The 22,289-nt window shown below is 42.9% G+C and overlaps 1 protein-coding gene and 1 long non-coding RNA gene across 3 annotated transcripts in view; both read left to right on the forward strand.

The window, feature by feature from the left end:
• Positions 1-293: 293 nt before the first annotated feature.
• Positions 294-5,625, forward strand: LOC121693375. Of its 2 annotated transcripts, none has more exons than XR_006025482.1 (4): positions 294-562; positions 4,211-4,313; positions 4,610-4,644; positions 4,845-5,625. It is a non-coding gene; the product is annotated as an uncharacterized LOC121693375 (long non-coding RNA). The 2 variants fall into 2 exon arrangements; XR_006025483.1 differs by lacking the exon at positions 294-562 and adding an exon at positions 3,602-3,791.
• A 4,274-nt stretch (positions 5,626-9,899) lies between these two features.
• LOC121693142 (zinc-binding protein A33-like) overlaps positions 9,900-22,289 on the forward strand; it is a 15,562-nt gene continuing 3,172 nt past the window's right edge. The window contains exons 1-5 of the mRNA XM_042072357.1: positions 9,900-10,584; positions 12,130-12,225; positions 12,342-12,572; positions 19,318-19,340; positions 19,428-19,546. Of these exons, the coding sequence (XP_041928291.1) occupies positions 10,198-10,584; positions 12,130-12,225; positions 12,342-12,572; positions 19,318-19,340; positions 19,428-19,546 (856 nt within the window). The 5' untranslated portion in view covers positions 9,900-10,197. The remainder of the gene's footprint in view (positions 10,585-12,129; positions 12,226-12,341; positions 12,573-19,317; positions 19,341-19,427; positions 19,547-22,289) is intronic.

Here is a 22,289-nt window from a genome sequence, read left to right on the forward strand (position 1 = left end):
AAAATGTAAACCGTTGTCATGACAACGTGACATTAGCCAAGAAAGAAATGCAAAATTGACATATAACTGTGTTTGGCCTGATTTATCTTCTAGGTTTGTGAAGTGATGAACCTGAACAATTGGCTGTCATGACACCATTATAAATTAGATATAGGCTACTCAACATATGGAAGGTACATTGCAGTCAGATGTAACCCACTCGAAAATAGCCTACTAATAGGATTACATTATTCTAGTTTAATATCTAATTTCTTACTTTTAGTTATGTTTTCCCTGCACACCATATTTGTCCAGTAGGTGGCAGTGGTGGCGCTGCATAGAGGGGAAACTGCTACACTGATTCTTAGAGAAGAAGACAGAAATCGCAAACAGCAGAAGGACAGCAGAACGATAGTGAGCTGAAGCCATATTTAGATTTTCCACACTGAGAAGAAAAGTTAAAAATAACATTGAAGAGCTAGTTAAAAGGGGTTTTCCCACCAAACCTACTTCTAAGGAAGGAATAACAGCAAAGGGTCGAAATTACGACAAGGAGTTTACTTACTTGTATGAGTTTTCTCAGGTGAGTGTTTTACACGTGTTCATCATTTATGTTAGTAGCAGACATGGCGTGATAGATGTGTTTAATGAGTTAAGCACGTAAAAGTTTTATTTTGCTGTAACTCTATGGAAGCATATGGGTAGCTTTCTTCAAATGAGAATGCAATCTGCAATATGCAATTCAAAAAGACATTACATTATGCAATTGTCAATGCCTCAAAACGATGGCAAAATGTTTTGCCCAAAATAATCCAAAATGTTTTCAGCAGTGGTGGAGGAAGTAGCCTACTGAATCTCAGTACTTAAGTAAAAGTACAAATACACAGAGAAATATTTACTTTAGTAAAAGTACCACAATGACAACCCTACTTAAGTAAAAGTAAAAAGTACCTGCTTTTAAATGTACTTTAAGTATTACAAGTAAAAGTATTTGCATAATGATTTATTCTCTTAATATCTATATTCTAAAAGAAAGATTAGTATGGGCTGTGGCATTTTAATTAAGCTAGTTTTAGGTTATACTCGACTAGATTTAGGCTAATGCAATTGTGCTTACCATCTGTGGCCCAGTTTACATTCTGACCTAAAATTCTAGAGACTGTAATTCTGGTTATCTACTAGGGTGATCTGCTGAGTAAAATATCATTCAGCAAAACACGAGAGCCTGAAGTTTAACGGGGTAGACAAGGTAAACGTCGGATGGATCGTAATGCCAATTCTGCTGATTGAACAGAAAAGTTGCTGAGAAAGGTGTTATGATTAGGTTCAGTTTCACTTGCGCAGACGCACATATGAATGAGCGCTCACATTTCTACCCCCCAATTGTAGGCTATGCCTCTTTATTTGATCACACACAATTAAGAAATATTTCCTAATCTGGAAAATGCTACGTTTTTTTCGGCCAGCGGTTCTATAATAGTCTACCATTCATTTGTGCCGCAAATGATCAGACGTGTGACAGAAGCATGGACATAGCCTGTAACTTCGCTGATCCGCGGATAGCAATCTCATCGCAGAGGAGGCCCTAACGCTTCAGATAACAGACAGAGAAAGGCACAGAACACAGTTGCATGTCCAGTGTAGCCATGGGTCTGGTGAATATAGCCTACCGAATGCAGATGGCTACAAGCTCTTTGCCTGGTCTAGATTAGAAGCTTATGTTTTAAAGATTTAGAAGCTGGGCACGTAGCGCTCCAGAATCTTTGGTAGCAACCCCGCCGCCTGGTAAAACAAACGTGTTTGTCAGAGAGAAAAAAAAATCTGATCATAAAATGTATCGTAAAAAGGAACGATGGTGTTGTAGAAATGTAGCGGAGTAAAAGTACAGATAATTGCTGTAAAATGTAACGAAGTAAAAGTCAAAAGTATGCACTATAAATTCTACTTAAGTAAAGTACAAATACGTGGAAAATTTACTTAAGTACAGTAACGAAGTATTTGTACTTCGTTACATTCCACCACTGGTTTTCAGGCTGGCATTGACAGTTTTGCCAAATATGTTTTTAAAATGCAATCCTACATTGCACTTTAAATATTAAATTGCAAAACGAATTGACAGTTAAATGATGAAACTGAATATTGAAAATTGAAATGCAAAATTAATTGCCATTTGAATTTTGAGACTGAAGTACCATGGCAAAATGGAATGCAATTCAATCCATGTTTATTCGGAATTGATTTTAGGATTTCATTGTCACTTTGCAGATTAAAATACAATTTGTTGGCTACTGGGTCCGTGTAACGCTTTGCAGTGCTATGTTCTATTTGCAGAATTCACATGAAAAAATATAAAAATAGGCTTAAAAATCCGTTATCCATTCTTTAGGATGGCACAGTAAATGGGTTATTGTTGCTTATTTTGATTTTCAATTGAGCACAGTTACGGTTTTCTGTTCAGAAGTTAAAAATTGAAATGATGCGTCAATTTTCTAATTTTCCTTTTTTGCCCTTGTGGTTGGACTGAACCACGAACACCGGGGGGAGAACACCATCTAGCTGGGCCAGGCTACAGTAGATGGTGGAAGGGAGCGCCGCCTGAAGTTGTTTGTGATTTTGACTCATTACTTTAGAGATGAATGACAAACTTTTTGGGAGAAGGCACGTTAAACATAAGCCTATGTTGAACATATCTACAGTAGCCTATATTTGAATACCATGGCCATAGCAAATAATTCATCGACGTCAGTCTTGGCTATACCGGACTATACAGGCTACCCCGAGCACTGTTTGACATGGTATTTTTGCTTATTTAACGCTTTACGCTAGACTAGGTTTCATTAGGCTAAACGAAGACACAACGGTGAGCCTAATTTATCCGTTTATCCATTTATTAATTTCAACAGCAAATAGCCTACATTGGCCTGTAGGCTACTGGGGCTCACGTAGGCCTACTCATAAGTGTCAGGACGCAGCAATGTCTCCCTCTGCATCTGAAGTTCTGATCTCGAGCTGACATTATCAATCGCTTGGCACCTTGATGCAAGCGGAACTGTGTTTGATAGCCCTCCATCTCTACATCTATTTTTTACAGTCTATGCTCTACATCCGCTGATAAAATGTGATCACCAACATAGCGCGCCAATATCTATCAGGTCACCCACCCCTACGCGTGGTTCAGCCCAACAAAAACAGTAAAAAAAAGGGGCCAAAATCCAATATTAACTGAATTTTACTTTTGTTTCCAATCCAGTTTCTGTTTTCTTTATCTTGCGTGACTAATGACACATTTAGAAAATAGCAGCAATTATCTATTTGCTGACCAGTTAAAACAAATTGAAAATTGGATTATCGAACACATTTTTTATTTGGACCAGATGGATGGAACAAATAGAACAAAGCACTGCAAAGCGTTACACGGACCCTACTACAGTTCATGAATATGAGTTATATTTCCAGCTAAAATGTATCGAGAGAGTAATTGAATTGAATTGTTGCCCTGCTATGCTGGAGTGCGTTTCCCAAAAGCATCGTTGCTAACTACGGTAGCAACTAACATGGTTGCAACTATGTAAGTACGACACAACTGTTCCCCAAAACGATAGTGTGAACTATGGTGGTGGAACTTACATAGTACGATGCATCGTGACACTGCGTCAGTGTTTCCCAAAACCATAGTAGCAACTAACGTTCGCAACCACTATCGTAAAGTTGTGTAGTTACAGCTACACCTCTCGACCTGTAGTATGTAGTAAGAACCATAGTAGACGACGTAACCCTGATGACGGAACACGCAGAGGACAGATGGATGAGAGGTAGCCATTAAACGATCCCATAACATTGCTGTGGGATACCATACCATAGCATTGCTGGAAGCTACAATTGCACATTACTGGACAACGTTATGTGGTACAGTGGAAAGTGAAGTGTTGTGGAGTTAGCCCACAACAGAGCGGCCAGTGGTGAAGTGCTATGGTGACCGCAATCATCTGTGTTGTTATTATTCGTGAATTTACATGTAGCCTAATGCTAATGTGTCAGCACAGATTCTTTCGAACACCCGTTAAGTTAAGTTATCTGGTGATAAAGCTTTTGAATGCCAACGGTATTGTTATGTGAGGCTAGCATTGTAATTGTTATAAAAGGATAACGTTACATTGTAGTCGTATGTTAGTGTGTTTGGATGAAGCATCTGCTAATCATACACATAGCTAACGGTATATGGATTCTACAGCCCATTATGATGTGGTGAAGTGACTGTGCTGTGGCAGAGACTGTAGCGTGTGTGCTTTACATGAGAGAGGTCAGGGGTTCAAGACTGAGTCGATGGGTGTGAGGTGAGTATGCCTGTGGAGTGGGGTTTGTGTTGTATCTTATCTGATCACAAGCTATGTTTAGCGGGTGTATAAGTTAGGCTACTCTCAGTTATTATATGATCTTGATATTTGAACACATGAATTACGCTAAATTATGTTGGTACAATGACAGAATGCTGCTGTGAAGTTGAGTAGCCTCTCGCTTGGAGAACTTTAAGACCTCAGGCTCTGGGACTTAAGTGAGCATGCAGAGTGCTGTGGTCAGTGTCAAAATGTGACATGATTTTCACTGATTTAACTTGTCCTTCATGGCCCAGGTATGGGTAGGCCTGTCATGGGAGGCGGAAAAATGGTAAGTTGCCTTTGCTTTGTGACCTTTCAATCTGTGTATGTATTTTGATGTCATGGCTCATAGGGAACGTGTGTGTGTGTGTGTGTGTGGGAGGGATCATGGGGAGAAAGTGATGGTGGGAAAGTGGCAGGGAATTGATTGTGGGGTTTGGGTGTTTAGGGGCCAAACATATGTGCAACTAATTCCCAGTGTGCTTCCAGGCCAGCAGGAAGGTGTGCAGCAGCCACTGGAATGACCTCTTCCACCTCCTCCACTAACAGCTCCTCATCAGCCGGCAGTGGGATGTGATCCTGAAGGGCCATGTTGCAGAAGCGCCGCCACTAAAACTACACTGCACGCCTTTGCAGGATGGAGCTTCAGGCCACCAGCGGATTTGCTCACACACCTTTCCACATGCCCAGGGCCCTCTCCAAAACAACGCGGGTCCGGCTATGGGCGTTGTTGTATCGCGCCTCTGCCTCGCTGTTGGGCTCCTAGATGGAGCAGTTGACATGCTTGTATTATCATAGGGGGTTGATGGAATAAAGTAGGTCTTGAAATGTCAGTGCACTCAGGGAATATAGACATGCATTTGAAAACAACAGTATAGACTTTGCTACTATCTCAGCAGCAGAAGGCAACAACATGAGCAGCACCTACAATAACACTGTGTGTGTGTGTTTGTGTGTGTGTGTTAGTACAGCTGGCGCAGATCCTTCAACCATTTGAGCATTGAAACATTTGTGCTATGTGAACTGTCATTTTGTGGTTGTGATTCAACACACAACTTCATAACTACAATGGATAAAAAGTAATGGTAAAAAAACTGTATCTGTGCATTTAAAATATCATGAAATACTTGTGTGTGGTAACAGTATTCAGTTTTCAGTGTCACAATGAAAACACATAACAAGGGCAACATTGGAAAAATGCTGCATAAAGGCATGACAAAATCGCATTGAAATGAAGGGCAATCATACAGTAAAGTATTCATTTATATAGCGCTTTTAGAGTGAAAGAGTGAAACCCAAAGTACTTACACAACAACATGTTGTTCAACATTGTTCATATTACATATCCATATTTATTCTGCTCTTACTGTAAGGTAACTGCTAAGATACTGCACATATTTATATTTCATTTATATTACTCTAAATCACCTTCTGCAAACCAACTGTATACTACTGTCTACACGGCACTATATGTCTTGTCCTGTCTATGCACCTGTCTATACTTTATATATCACATTGCACTTTTCTGCCTTTTTGGCACTTCTGGTTAGATGCAAACTGTATTTGGTTGTATTTGTACTTGTGCTCTGCACAATAACAATAAAGTTGAATCTAATCTAACCATGCCAATTTTCATACAACATAATATACATTTATCCTAAGCCTAGGCTAGTAAGCATATGGTCTCCAGTCAGTAGTTAAAACTAGGACTACAGGTTCTAAACGATCATAGGAATATTTAGTGATTGAGCCTATCCAAGATTCCAAAACCATTGTTATATGATCATTATCTAGGCTCGAACCTACGACTACAAGATCCGAAATGCAGAGGTCTATCCTTTCACGCCACCTCGTCACGCCACAACAAGCGAAAATATTGGCCAGTATTTAGCCTATAGGCTATTCGGTGTGTTTCATTAAATGTGTAACTTATTTGTTCACATTTGCTCGGTTGGCGATTTATGCTTCACTGATTAGGCTAATTAGTAGGCTACGTTCAATAGACTGTGACGTTATTATTAAAATTATCATTATTATGTTATGCCTATTATTATTATTAATAGCCTAATATATATATATTTTTAAAAGCATACATAGCCTATGGCCTATTGAAATTACTGCCTATTCTTGTAATAATTATTATTATTATTATTATTATTATTATTATTGATATTATAACTGCTGGGCCCAGGAAACGTCATGCAATGTCAAATTTCATTACTTTTACGTGACTTCATGCGTTCGGCTCTAACCGACAGAGCCCGACATTCTCCGAACACATCTGCAACCATTGTAGTCTGAACTATGTTGGTTGAAACCAACATGGTTCAAACTAACAAAGTACTATGTAAGTACGACGGTTTTGGGAAACAGTCGTAACTTACATGTTGGTTAGTTGAACGATGCATCGTACCACGTTAGTAAAAAGCTAACCTCCGTAGTTGTACGGGAAACGCACCCCAGGTTGTTGCTATGCAGAGTGTTCCATTGGACAAATTTGCCATTGGACACGGGAGGCAGAAGAGCAGAGGGCGCGAATGATCATCTTGCCTGCAACATGAACTGCTTCTACTCAATATTTCTTCATTTCATCGTAGCCTACAGATAAGCGCGAGATCTCACCACTTAAAAAAAAGCATACTACCCGGGTAGATGGACTTTGGTTTATTATTTTGGGGTTATTTTATCAAAGCTCTGAGGTCATTTTACTTTATATTTTTCTGAACTTGTGTGAAAAGGTTGAAAACTAAGAGAAATACTGATTTTCACAACTAAAAGGACAGAAAAGAGAAACAAGGTCATACTGTTTGATATTTGATGTTTAATAAATGCCGGCTATATGTTCTGGGTAAACTATTTTGGTACTTTCATTTGTCTACTCCTCTTGTGAAAAGTTCCTTAGCAAGGCAGCGCTTCACTCTACATTAAAATAAGTGCCCCTTACACAGACAAATATGAAGTCTCAGGGGGAATCGAACCCCTCAGTCCCTCAAAACACACCTTAAAATGATTGAATGGTACTACTGGTTAGGAATCCGTCATCGTAATGGTGTGTTGGGTAGACTCGTGCATGATTTGAAAAAGCTGCAGAAATGATGGCAATGAAATGGTGCTTAAAGACTAGTATGTGAATAGTTCAATGCATGTTCCACATGCACAGTTAGGTTAGCTGGCATGGTAACATGTCCATGTATTATGGTTTTGCAAAATGCATTGCTGAAATAAACTCTTAAGTCATGACTGAGTATGGTATTTGTTGTCATTATACAGTAGTTGAAATTAGACTCAATGTTCCAGAAATGTAAAATGTACAGAAATATGACCTACATGATAGTGTAATGGCACTTAATGACATGTTCAGGAAACATCTCAGATGGTTCACTGTACTTTAGGTCAAAGGTAAGTATTCATGACACTGTCAGGAAACTATTTTGGTGTGTAATAGTTCTTTGTGACAGCTTAATGACAAGTCAAAACTGTACCACTGTAGTTGAGGTCAAGAAAAGTATTCATGACCAATTTATAATGGCGTCATGACAGCCAATTGTTCAGGCCCATCACTTCACAAACCTAGAAGATAAGTCAGGCCAAACACAGTTATATGAACTTGTTCATGTAATAATTAAACAATTATGTCAAGTTGTCATGACAATTCATGACACTGTCAGGAAACTATTTTGATGTGTAATAGTTCTTTGTGACAGCTTAATGACAAGTCAAAACTGTACCACTGTAGTTGAGGTCAAGGAAAGTATTCATGACACAATTATAATGGTGTCATGACAGTCAATTGTTCAGGCCCTTCACTTTACAAACCTAGAAGATAAGTCAGGCCAAACAGTTATATGTCAAGTTGTCATGACAATATCATGCCAAACACCTTGCATTTCTTTCTTGGCTATGTCAAGTCGTCATGACAATATTGTAAACAGGTTATATTTTCTTGGCTAATGTCAAGTTGTCATGACAAAGACCCATCAAATAATGTCATATTGGCTAATGTCAAGTTGTCATGATGATGACACCCAAACAATGTCAACTTGACATTCCAAAAACCGAATGACACATTATGACAACAGTCATAAACATCAATAATGTGTCATTAATGTACATGACATGTGTCAAGTCATTCTTATGACGGTTACATGTCACCCTTATGTAGACCCCTTCAAATAAAGTGTTACCGCGAATTGTTTCATAATTACATTACATTTCAGATGAGGAGCAGTCACAAGCCTCCAGACTATGTGAGGAAAATGGTCTAGGAAGAGGCACTTAGGGCAGGTAGGCCTAAGTGATGATCACCAAATATGAGATGAGAGGACCATGCTAGAAAGTACAGGGTTAAAGAGCTGCATGCTAAATAATTGTAATCTAAAAAAAAAAACATAGGGTATTTTAAAGGTCATTTCAAAGATCTTGCCTAAGCAGAACATAAATACCACTAGTGGGCATTAAAATAATAATGATGGCAATAGTAATAATATGTAATTGGACAGATGATGACCCCAAATTTGGAGAAACCTATCAGTGACCTGATAGGATATTGATAAGGATATTGATGTAGAGATTTTAATGACTCAAGTCATGTTTTTCTGTGTCATTATTAGTAGTAGTTAAGGTGATTGAGTGCTGTATTTCAGTGTTTTACTTCTGTATATATAGAAGTGTATAGATATTTTAATAAAGACCCTGTTAGTCCGTTTTTTTTTTGGGAGGGGGGTGCCCTTTTTTCAGGTCAGAGCAACTGCCCCTCAAAATTCCTGTGCACGTCCCTGCTGAGAACACACACTATACACAACACACACTCTACACGCCACATTCATATGACTGTGCTGCTGTTAACATCACACTACACACACTCTACACGCCACATTCATATGACTGTGCTGCTGTTAACATCACACTACACACACTCTACACACCACATTCATATGACTGCTGCTGTTAACATCACACAACACACACAACATACACTCTAAACACACTACACACACTCTACACGCCACATTCATATGACTGCTGCTGTTAACATCACACAACATACACTCTACACACACTCTACACACACTCTACACACCACATTCATATGACTGTGATGCTGTTTGTACTTAGTGTAACTGTATGTGTCTTTATAACTATAGCTCTATAATAATTAACCTTGTGCTAAAACTCTGTGCAAACAAAACAGTGTGATTAAATGGAATGCATGGACACCTTTATTTTGGACTGTTTTCTTTGTTCATTCTGATGCAAAAATTGCAATATAATATACTGAAACAGTTTATTTTCCTTTAGTAGTTAGGTATTTATGTGTCCAACTCTTGCCTGCCCACTTTAACCTGAATGTCAGGATCAAAGTCTGTGTGGGGAGAGTCTGTGTGTAATCCACTGTTCTGGAGTGAGTGTCTCTGTCAGGTTCAGTCAACGCCCACAACTGGAACTTTGAACTGAACTCCAGTGGAGTGGCAGCAACGAACAAGGAACTGGTCTGGGAACTAAGACTGACCAATCAGAAATTGAGAATCTTTCTTTACTTTAGTCCCTCCCTTTCACTGGCTGCCACCAGAGCAGGAAGTGAAGTTGTGTGGCAGGTTGATTCTCTGTCCTAGACACTCTCATGCGGGTAACAGGAAACTTTGAACCCTCTTCAACAATATTTGAACCACTGAGGAAAACTTTTTGAAGCTGGTGAGGTTGAAAGTCTTTTGGATTAAAGTGTAAAACAGAGACGGGTTTGAGTTTATAATTGACACGTCTGCTCTGACTGGTGAAAGTGAAAGTGAAGCTGGTGAACCAGACTGAGGACAACAAACAGGAGAGACTTTACTGCAGAGACAAAATGGCTTCTAAACTGGAGGAGGATCTCACATGTCCTGTGTGCTGTGACATCTACAAGGATCCTGTCTTGGTGACCTGTTCTCACAGTGTGTGTAAAGCCTGTCTGCAGCAGTTCTGGGAGAGCAAAGGATCCAGAGAATGTCCCTACTGCAGGAGAAAGTGCTCAAAGGATTTATATCCTCCTAACATGGCGTTAAGGAACCTGTGTGAGACCGTCTTACAGGAGAGAAGTCAGAGAGCTTCTGTGGTGCTCTGCAGTCTGCACAGTGAGAAACTCAAGCTCTTCTGTCTGGAGGATAAACAGCCTGTGTGTTTTGTGTGTCAGGCATCAAAGAAACATAAAAATCACACATTTAGTCCCATAGATGAAGCAGCACAGGACCGTAAGGTAAGAATCTACTCTGGTAATACTGGTAGTGGGCTCTAAAAATACACATCTTGATCTGTGTGAAAGTCATGGCAGAAGGTATTGTAATGCCTTTAATGCACCAGTAGATGGCACTCTACACCCTGCTGTTACAACTGATGAGTGTTGCGCAACATCCAGACCTCTGAGCTGAGAGACTGATTCTCTTCCTCACTCCCACTCTGTGTGTACAGCAGCAAACTCTCCTTAAACTTGCTCTAACAGAAAGTACAAGTTGATATCACCACTGTTTGCAAGTCCCTTGCAGTTATTATAGAGTATGAGATGTGGTGTAATTAGCCTATGCACTACAATTTTACACAATTTTCTTTATCCCTCCTCGTTTTATGTTTACTAGTTTTGTGTTCCTGGTCAAAAATGACCACTGCATTATAACTTGTTATAAATCCATAGTAGCACACATATTATCATCGAATGTTGTGATAGACCTTTGCATCAACTTGTGTTCTATTGGATATTCTTCCATTTGCTATTTATGGCCAGCAGGCCTCACTGACCTGAGCTCATGCATGTCAGAAAGGGGAAGATTCTATTGGGGAAAGGTTCCAGTGGGGGCTGGCATAGAAGCAAAGAGGGGGAGTGAGGGTGTGTTTGTGTGTGTATTTTAATGTACAGAAGCATACAGTCCATCTGATCATAAGTTTGTGCCTGGACTCAATTTTATACACTGACCATTTTCTCACCCATTCATTTCTAATGGCCGCTCATTTTTTTACCAGAAATACACATGGGTGTTCTAAAGTTAAATGAAACACTCAAATTGTTATAGAAATGATCAAAATATGTTGTGTGTGTTCAGATGCCCTGTGTTAACAAAGTCAAGGAGGCTCAAGGTAGTCAGAATAAGTTAACAATATTTTTGAGAGAAAATAATTATAAATCGGTCACATTTGACCGCGAACACAACAGGAGGGTTAAATCATTGAAATATACATTTTCCCACATTAATTGTGCCTTATATACTGTATCTTAACATCTCTAATATCCCTTAATGTGCAACACCCATATACCTTTTCTACATGTTGTGTTGCCCCCATGCCATCACCATATCAGTCCTGAATCTATGCACATATATATCTACATATTCCCTCACACACTCCCTACACATGCAGCAACTTGGTCAGAGACTTTCTAATGAGGAGACACAGCACTCAAAAAATCCTCCATAAAAATGCATGGGGTTAGTTTGTAACGCCAATAGCAGTTGTCTTCACATATCCCAGCCCTTCCGCAGAAAAAATGTCGACATGTGAATACATGGAGTCAATCATATGGTGTGTTTTGAAGACATCGTGGCAATCATGTGTTGTGAACTCGCTGCTGGAGCAAGATTGGTGTCGTGAAGCCTTGCACACGAGCATTTCTGCCGAATAGGATGCCCGATGAGTGCCCAAAAAGTCCCGCCGAGTGGAGGGACTTGCCTAAAAGGACTTTGACTTGGTTCCATAGTGCCAGTGTTGTAAGTGTACTGCAGTGTAGACTGAACATTATGCTCATTCATTCCAGGAGGAGCTCAAGATTCAACTGCAGCCCTTAATGAAGAAACTAAAGAACTTTGAAAAAGTTAAACTCATCTGTGACCAAACAGCAGCACATATTAAGGTGAGATCTGGATTATTTAATAAAGCAATTATATTTCTAATGTCATCATGTAAAAGCAAATCATTTCAAGAGTGATGATTGGATCAATAATTTTAGATTTTTTGATGTTTATTTAGACTCAGGCTCAACACACAGAGCGGCAGATCAAGGAGGACTTTGAGAAGCTTCACCAGTTTCTACGAGATGAAGAGGCAGTCAGGATAGCTGCACTGAGGGAGGAAGAGGAGCAGAAGAGTCAAATGATGAAGGAGAAGATTGAGAAGATGAGCAGAGAGATCTCATCTCTTTCAGACACAGTCAGAGCCATAGAGGAGATGATGGGGTCTGATGACATCACATTCCTGCAGGTAGGAACCATCTGCCGTCTGTATAGTGAAGTGTGTAAGATCTGGTTTAGTGATAAATTACTCTGGCTGTAATATTTTATGAATATATCCTATGAATGATTGTGATGGATGAAAAGATCAGATTCAGCCTGTCAGATATAAAGTTTCTTTCAGGAGCATCAGTGTCAACACAGAAACTCAACAGTTCAACATCAGACATTCACATTCATACCACATCATGGGTTGTGGAATCAGTTGGTGTTATTTTGGAGAGAGAAACACTAAAATGAGAGAGGCTGAATGAATATGGATCTGATCGCATGATCATTGATGACTTCAGAACGTCATTACAGTTTTTCACAATGGCTTAAACACTAAACTCCATTCTCTGAGCCAAATTCTCAGCTGCCTGAACACAGGTCTTGAAATGAAAATTTGGTTTCAGAGGTAATCAGAAATAGTATAGAGCACAGATGTCATATGTTAAACACACCTACTCAAAAATGATCACACATTTCAAATGATGTGACACAACCAATATAAGCTAGTTCAGAATGTAAACAGGTTGCTTAACAGTGCAGGTTCATATCAACAATGGACAGAAACTATCAGTAAGGCCTTCACAGTACATTGTAGGCTTTAGACTGCAATGCACTTCTCATTTACAGTATAGTGCCTGTCTTTTCCGGTATACAGTTTTTCCACAATTGCTAAAACACATTTTTGGAAACCTTCCACCCTTTTCTTAAAACTGTCAAGACAAACCCCCATTTTCAATACTTCATGTTTATTGGATTAACAGTAAATCTTCAGTCCACTGAATTCTGAAATCTTTTTGCTTTGTTTTGTTTTGTTTCATAGATGCAAAATGTATTCACTGTATTGTAAACAACGACAATGTCTCCTGGAGCTATATGAGCACTGAACACTGTGTTTTCCATTTTTTGATGCAGTGTCTAATGACTGCTCAATAGTGTTTCATTTAGACTGCTTTGTGAGATGATACAAAGACAGTGTTTAGTTTTGAGCACAGGTACAACTGTTTTAAAGGGATTGTTCAGTTTTTGCAGAGGTTAGCAAATGTTTTGGGAATATATAGTTTCTCTGTCTGTTCTAAGGAAGAGGAGAAGGAGGATATTGTTATGTTTGGCATTGCTATGACAACGCTGCGTGTTGATTGGGTTTTATGTTGGCACGTGAGTAGGAAGTTAGAATCGTGTGCCGTTCGAATAAATGGAGTAGCCTAAGCTCCGACTACAGCTCTGTGTGTCGTGTCGGTTTATTCACATTACATTGGCGACGAGGATGGCTGACTGTTCTTTACCTCCACCCTCTCCTTTCCTGGCTCTACCCGGAGAACCTGCCGTGCCATGGATCCGTTGGATCGCTTCGTTTGAAACGTATCTCCTTGCAGCCGGCTTGGAAGGCGTGCCCGACGGGAGGAAGCGTGCACTGTTGCTGCACTGTCTTGGAGCAGAGGGACAACGAGTGTTCGGAACTTTTGCTAAAACCACAAAATATGATGACGCTGTAAAACTACTCAAGGAGCATTTTGCAGCTCCACAGAGCGCTCTTCTCCGTCGTGTTATGTTCTGGCGGCGACATCAAAGAGCGGGTGAGTCTGTGTCCCAATACGTGGCTGACCTACGAGGTTTAGCTAGCTTATGCAAATTTAAGACATTGCAAGAGGAATTAATACGCGACCAACTCATCCTGCACACGAATTGTGACAAAATTAGGGACAAACTGTTGTTGGAAAATGACGACCTGACATTAACCCAGGCCCTTAAGATAGCATTACAAGTGGAGTCTGCATTAGAATGCGCTGCCAGTCTGTCTTCTCCTGCCTCTCTGCTTCTGCATGATCAAACAGTGGATACAGCACAGTCACAGCCACAAACGGCCTCCATCGGCACTAGCAGCCCACACATGGTACAAATAGCCTCACAACCCCGTGAGAGATCACAACAGCCATGTGGTAACTGTGGCTCACACACACACAATTCCAGAGCACAAGCTTGCCCTGCACGAGGAAAAGCCTGCTCCAACTGTGGGAAGCTCAATCATTTTCACAAAGTGTGTAGGTCTGCCCCAGCCAGAGGCCACCGACAAAACCCAGTAGCTCCTCCAACTGTGATCCATAATGTCCGCTCAGGACGAGTTTCATTCAAAACCTGCTCTCTAATGCTAGATGATGTCACTCTGCCTCTCCTCCTTGACACAGGGGCCACTGTGTCACTGTTGAACTTGATAACCTGGAAACGTTTCTTCTCCCATAAGCCACTGGGACCAGCCTCCACAACTTTGCGAGGTTATGGAAACGCTGAGATAGATATAGTGGGCTCTCTCCAGTTGCCTGTACATTCACATTCCATGTGTCACGCCATGGGACTAATCTACTTGGCCTTGACCTCTTCCACGGCCTGGGATTCACCCTACTGGATACCACAGGCTCGGAAATCCACACTGTCGCCACTCCGTGGCACCAACGGTGGCCAGCATTGTTTGATGGGGTGGGTCGTCTCACTGCTTTTGTCCACCAGCCCCTGGTAGATCGTAATGCAACACCAGTGGTGCAGCCACTACGCCGCTCTCCTCTAGCCCTGCGGGATGACGTCTCCTCTGAGCTACGGCGCATGCTAGATGAGGACATAATCGAGCAGGTGAATGCTTCACCGTGGATATCCAACCTGGTGGTGGCAAAGAAAAAGACGGGAGGCCTGCGCATCTGCGTGGACCTCAGAGCAGTAAACAAAGCCATAATACCTGACCGCTACCCTTTGCCGACAACAGAGGAGCTCACAGCCCAGTTTTATGGATCAACGATTTTTTCAAAACTTGACCTCCGCCAGGGCTACCTCCAAGTGCCTTTACACCCTGATAGCCGCAACCTAACCGCCTTCATTACCCATGAAGGTGTCTTTCGCTACAAACGCATGGCTTTTGGACTGAGTTCAGCTCCAAGCTGTTTTCAGAAAATAATGGCTTCCATCCTGGCAGGGATTCCGGGTGTGGCTGCTTATCTTGACGACATTGTTGTTCACGGAACCACCACTGCAGTGCACGACGAACGCCTCCACAGAGTGTTTAGCGCATTAGCTGAGCACCACCTCACACTTAATGGAGACAAGTGTGTCTTTGGGGCCTCGGTCATTGAATATGTGGGGTTCCGTCTCTCAGCCGAAGGCATAAGCCCGCTCCACTCAAACACAGAGGCCATCCAGCGTGTCCCTGAGCCCACATCACCTGCCCAGGTTGCCTCCTTCCTGGGGATGACCACGTATTACCTTCGGTTTCTGCCTCAGTACTCAGACACAACTGCTCCACTGCGCAAGCTGATGAAAACCGATGAGCCTTGGGTCTGGACACCCGCTTGTGCCGAAGCAGTGCATCGTCTGAAGTCACAGCTCACTTCACCACCAGTCCTAGCGCACTTTGACCCGGCCAGCTCCACGCTCGTCACATGTGACGCCTCAGCCATCGCCATTGGTGCCGTGATGTCCCAACTCCAGGGGGGCGTGGAAAGGCCAATCGCTTTTGCCTCTCGAGCACTCAGCCCTACAGAACAGAGGTACTCGGTAGGGGAGCGAGAGGCGCTAGCGTGCCTCTGGGCTTGTGAGCGGTGGCACATGTATCTGTATGGACGCACATTCACCTTAAGAACAGACCACCAAGCACTCACTGCTCTCCTGGCCACGTCAGGCACTGGCCACAAACCACTTCGACTTCACCGCTGGGCTGACCGCCTACAGCAGTACAACTATTGTCTGCAGTTCACACCAGGGCGTGACAATGTGGTGGCAGACTTGCTATCACGGTCAATCCCTGCTCAACCCACGCCTCAGTTTCTGGCCTCCGAGCAGGACCGAACAGAGCATGACCTCATACAGCTTCTCCACACACCACTTCAGGAAACTGTGTCACTGCGTGAGCTGTTGGACGCCTCAGCAGCCGACCCTGTCCTCTCCTTAGTGTCCTCATACATTAGGCATGGCTGGCCTACAAAGGTACCAGATGAGCTGTCACCCTATTTCAGAATCCGTGAGCAGCTTGCAGGCTGGAACGACACTTGTGTTGCTAGAGGGCTCTGCACTGTGGTCCCAAGTGCCCTTCGTGCGCGTGTTCTTGCTATGGCACACGAGGGTCACTTGGGCATAGTCAGGCTCAAACAACGGTGTCGGGACCTTGTTTGGTGGCCGGGGATCGACAGAGACATCGAGACCCTGGTCAAGGACTGCACCGCCTGTCTCCTCAGTGGCAAGACCAGGGCCCCAGCCCCGCCCCCACCCATGCAGCCCTTGGACTGGCCATCCCAACCGTGGGAGCACCTACAACTAGACATCTGTGGAGAGTTACATGGCGTGCCGCACCACCAACGATTTCTGGTCGTTATTTATGACCTCCATTCCAAGTGGCCTGAGGTTATACCCGTGGGCTCTGTAACTGCCAAGATGCTAACTGACATCTTAGACTTGCTGTTTGCCCGATGGGGTTTGCCCAAGAAAATCACCACCGACAATGGGCCTCAGATGGTCTCACATGAACTGGGCACCTACCTGAAAGAGAAAGGGATTCGCCATATTCGCACGGCTTACTATAACCCATCGGCCAACGGGGGGGTCGAAAGGCTGAACCAGTCCCTAAAGAATGGAATAAGGGCGCACCTCGCTCAAGGGCTCACGTTCCATGCAAGCCTCCTCCAGACACTCTTACACTACCGCGCCACACCACATGCCACCACGGGGGCCTCCCCAGCCTCCCTCATGCTGGGACGGGAACTCCAGCTGCCTTTGGATAGACTTCGCCCTGTTCTGGCTCAGGCTCCAGTTCACCCAATCCTAGCGAGGGTTCATGCTCGTCAGAGCCAGATGAAGAACTGGTTTGACCGGAGACGGCGAGCCAGGCCACCCGCCATTGCCGCTCAAGACTGGGTCAGGATCCGCCGACCCCACCGCGACAACAAATTGCAGTCGTTCTGGTCAGACCCTGTCCAGGTCAGCCAACAGCTTGGGGCCGCCACATTCAGGCTCACAGATGGCACTCGCTGGCATGCCAGCCGTCTGCGCAAAGTACAGGCTCCTTCTGGACTAGGTCTAAGCGCTGCCCCGCAACCTGACCGCTCAGCAGCCACAGCGCCTCCTGCCCAGCAAGGAGCCATGGAGGCAACCCCGGAGAGCGGTGACAACCACCAGGAGGCAACCCCGGAGACCGGTGACGACCACCAGCCTCGCCCAGCCCGTGCACATACCCGGCCTGAACGTTTGAATGATTTTGTAACTGAGTATCACACTTAGATTCTTGTGAAGGGGGGGAAAATGTTATGTTTGGCATTGCTATGACAACGCTGCGTGTTGATTGGGTTTTATGTTGGCACGTGAGTAGGAAGTTAGAATCGTGTGCTGTTCGAATAAATGGAGTAGCCTAAGCTCCGACTACAGCTCTGTGTGTCGTGTCGGTTTATTCACATTACAGATATCTTTGCAGTCCTGTCAGCTGTCCAATGTTTAGTCAGTAACAAAACAATGGGGTGGTGATGGTCCTGGGAACTTGGCCAATCAGAAGGTCATGGTTGTACCGAGTTGTCCCTCTGCAGTGGGGTATACTATGAAGCTCGATTAGTGGGTTAGCGAGGTATGTTGCGCTCAAAGCCAGGGTATATGCTGTGACACAAAAGTGGCTCTGTTTTAGCATCGCTGTATCACCATGGTGTCTTATACTGCCAACCAAACCTGGTCGGAACAGGTTATGTGCTAAGTTATAGCTCAAATCGTGTAAAACTACTGCCTACTGACCAATCAGTTATCTTGAAACTAAGTTATCTCCCGTGTAGGAGTGGGCGCTCCGCCTCTCCAAACATTTTGGATCTCACAGGCGCTTTAACAGTGTTGTGCGTGCAAATACATCACTATGGACGTGCATACCATACAACATCTGATGACAATCGATGTATTTGATGTTGTAGGCTAGACAGTAAAAATGACTGCAGTGTACCTAGATTACGCTATCGCTCATAAATGCGGAAGTAATCATTCTTGAATATAGGGGGTCTGTGCGTCTCCACGTTTCACGATTGGTCAACATCATCCCAACACCAAGAATGCGCACAGATCTAAGCTGAAAGCTAGTTTGACAAATATATCACATAACTGCTATCGTGTTAACACTTTATAATAACTACACACAGTTCATAATTTATTAAGCCTTTGTTACTTATCAGTTAATGGTTTGTTCATCATTAGTAAGTTCTTGTTCATGCATAATTTAGCATCAGTAATGCATTTGTTCACACAGTTATAAATGGTTTGTTCATAGTAAATAAGCATATCCAAAAAATATGTTTAAGTACATGATTTATACTTAATATATAATGAAACAACCACTTATAAATGAAATCAGTTTCCCATTATAAACCAATTGCAAACTATTACAAAATGCTTTGATCATCATTTGTAAAGCATTGCACCTATGTTTATTCTCATAAACAAAGTATTTGTACACACATGTGACGAGGCAAAGAATACTTGCTTTCTTGGCTGTTTATTACCAGCATTTACAGAGATCAATACACACAATTTAGAATGGGTCAGCTTATACCCAGTGGCTATACTACACAACCTGGGTGGCATCCCGTAACATAAACCCTTTCATCCCGACAACACAACAGCCGGCTAGTTTACACACATACGGGGGGGGGGATTGTACAGTTTCCAAAATACCTAATTATAACAATAATGGCTGACATATTCTTTCTATTCTTATTTTCCAGAGCTACAAGAGCACAGTGGAAAGGTGAGTGATCTGCCTCCTGTCTCTCTCTCTTCTCTGTGGTTCTGAACCCAAACCCACAGCAGCACTGACTCCTGAATGTTATTCCAGAGCCCAGTGCACACTGCAGGATCCAGAGAGGGTTTCAGGAGCTCTGATCAATGTGGCAAAGCACCTGGGCAACCTGAAGTTCAGAGTCTGGGAGAAGATGCAGGAGATTGTTCAGTACAGTGAGTAGCCTGCTGTTTCCACATAACCAAACACACATAAGCAATGTTAGGAATGAGGAGAGGATAGACTGCTACTGGAGTAGATGGTACAGTTACATTTGTCCAGGGCTTATTCTTCACACCTTCCTAAAAATGGTATTTTCGTATCAAACAGTTAACACAAGCCATCACATTGATAAGCACACAGTGTGTCAACTACACACTGATGGTATAAATAAAAAAAACACATCTGGCTTTTGCTTTGTCTTTGCACAAGGTAGGCTATGTCAGATTGAGGTCATACTTTTGTCATAGTTCTGTAAACATACAGGGATTCCAAACATCAAGTATTGGTGTTTATTTACACATGCAGCCGTGGCCTACTGGTTAGCACTTCGGACCTGTAACCGGAGGGTTGCCGGTTCGAACCCCGACCAGTAGGCACGGCTGAAGTGCCCATGGGCAAGGCACCTAACCCCTGCTCCCCGAGCGCCACTGTTGATGCAGGCAGCTCACTGCGCTGGGATTAGTGTGTGCTTCACCTCACTGTGTGTGCACTGTGTGCTGTGTGTGTTTCACTAATTCACGGATTGGGATAAATGCAGAGACCAAATTTCCCTCACAGGATCAAAAGAGTATATATACTTATACTATACTTATACATCAAGTCGAAACACAAAATAATTTCACTGAGACAAAAAAAAATCAGTCTACATCGTGTCGTCTCCCTGGGTCCAGCCACAACATTTTGCATCACATGCAATGTCCTGTAGTCCAAGGCTCCGGGAAAAATATCTTCTGGAATGCCGTATCCAGGCCTGACATGATGCCTGGTCAATATCCCCACATGCCTCCTCCATTGCCTGTAAAAGGGCTATGCGTTGAGGGGGATGATGGTCATAGACCTTCCAGCGCCAGGCAGAGAAGAACTCTTCAATTGGATTCAAGAATGGAGAGTTTGGGGGGAAGTTGAGTACAGTGAGGAGGGGGAGTATAGGGGGAAGTTGAGTGCAGTGAAGAGCGGGTGTTCTGTAAACCAGTTGCGGACCAAAGCTGCCCTATGTAAACTAACATTGTCCCATATGATAACGTATCTGGTCTGCTCTGGTCTCTTAGCATTAGTGAGCATGTCATGTAAGGTGTCCAGGAATGTAATGTGTGCAGTGTTATATGGGCCTAGGGTTGCATGATGGTGAACAACACCATTTTGACTTATAGCTGCACACATATGAAAAATCTGTTTTTATCCTCACATTTCAAACGGAAAAACAGAATATCTAAAATGCGAGAGTCATGTTTGGAGTCAGGGTTAGGTCTGAGGAGTGGGTGGGTGTTTGCAGGGGCCCAGGGCAGCTCTGCAGGGCAGCACTAGTTTTTGTTGATTTCTCTTCGGCTTTTAATTGTATACAACCTCATATTTTAGCAGATAGGCTTGCAAAGATTCACAACATTAATTTAGGGCTAATAGCATGGCTGGTTGACTTTTTAACTTTCAGATCTCAAAGGGTGAAGTTAATAACGTTTTCTCTGATGCCCTATTATCTTCCACTGGATCACCCCAGGGTTGTGTCTCTCTCCACTTCTGTTTGTTTTATATACTAATGAAAGTCAATCTCACCATGAGGGCAGACATGTGCTGAAATTTGCGGACGACTCTGTCACTGTCTCTTTACTTAAGGACAATGACATTGACCATGGGCCAGTGGTGAGTGATGTCAGCACATGGTGCAATGACTCCTTTTTAAACATACATGTGACAAAGACAAAGGAAATGATCATTGATTTTAGGAAACATCACCCCCCTCTTCCCCCTGCAGTCATAACTGGGCATCCTCCAACCCCCCCCCCCCTCTTCCCCCTGCAGTCATAAATGGGCAGTCTGTTGACAGGGTTGAGGAGTACAAATACTTAGGGATAAAAATGGTCAGTGAATTAAATGTTGAGTCGCAATGTGACATGGTATGTTCCAAAGCCCACCAGCGTATGCACTTTTTTAGGAAACTGAGGAACTTTAACATTGATCCTACTTTTATGAGGATGTTCTACACCTGTTTTATTGAGTCTGTTTTAACCTTTTCTTTTATTAGCTGGCCATTGTCTATAAAAAACAGACTGGAGAGCATTGTTAAAGTATGTAGTAAGATAGCTGGCACTAATTTTACTGACCTCCACCATATCTTTAACACCAGAACGAGCAGGAAAGCTTATTCGGTTGTTGCGGACCCCAGACACCCCCTGTTTGGGGAGTTTAGACTCCTCCCCTCAGGGTGGAGCTATACAATGCCAAGATGTAGGACAAGGTTTAAGAATTCATTTGTCCCCACTGCCATTTCCCTGATTAACAAATAGTTTTTAAACTACTATTTATACTTATATTTAAGATAGCCTTGTTTATTTATTTGTCTCTGTATGTGTCTTACATGTTTTGATGTGTATGTCTTGTAGGATGTCATATGGCATATTTGTACTGGCTGTTAAAACCAATTGCCCCTCGGGGAAATTAAAGTTTCCTTACCTTACTTACTAGGGTTAGGCGGGGAGCTGGGCTAATGCTGGAGTCAATGTGAGGGTTAGGGTGGGGACAGTGGAGAGGGTGGGTGTCTGCATGCTGCCCAGGGCCTGGTAGAGCTCTACAGGCCAGTCCTGGGGTCAGTGTTAGGCTGGGCCTATGCTGGAGTCAGTGTTAGGCTGGGCCTATGCTGGAGTCAGTGTTAGGCTGGGCCTATGCTGGAGTCAGTGTTAGGCTGGGGGTGAAGAGAGTGGT

This window comes from Alosa sapidissima, chromosome 2 (genome assembly GCF_018492685.1).
Source record: "Alosa sapidissima isolate fAloSap1 chromosome 2, fAloSap1.pri, whole genome shotgun sequence".
In the NCBI taxonomy this organism is placed as follows: domain Eukaryota; kingdom Metazoa; phylum Chordata; class Actinopteri; order Clupeiformes; family Clupeidae; genus Alosa; species Alosa sapidissima.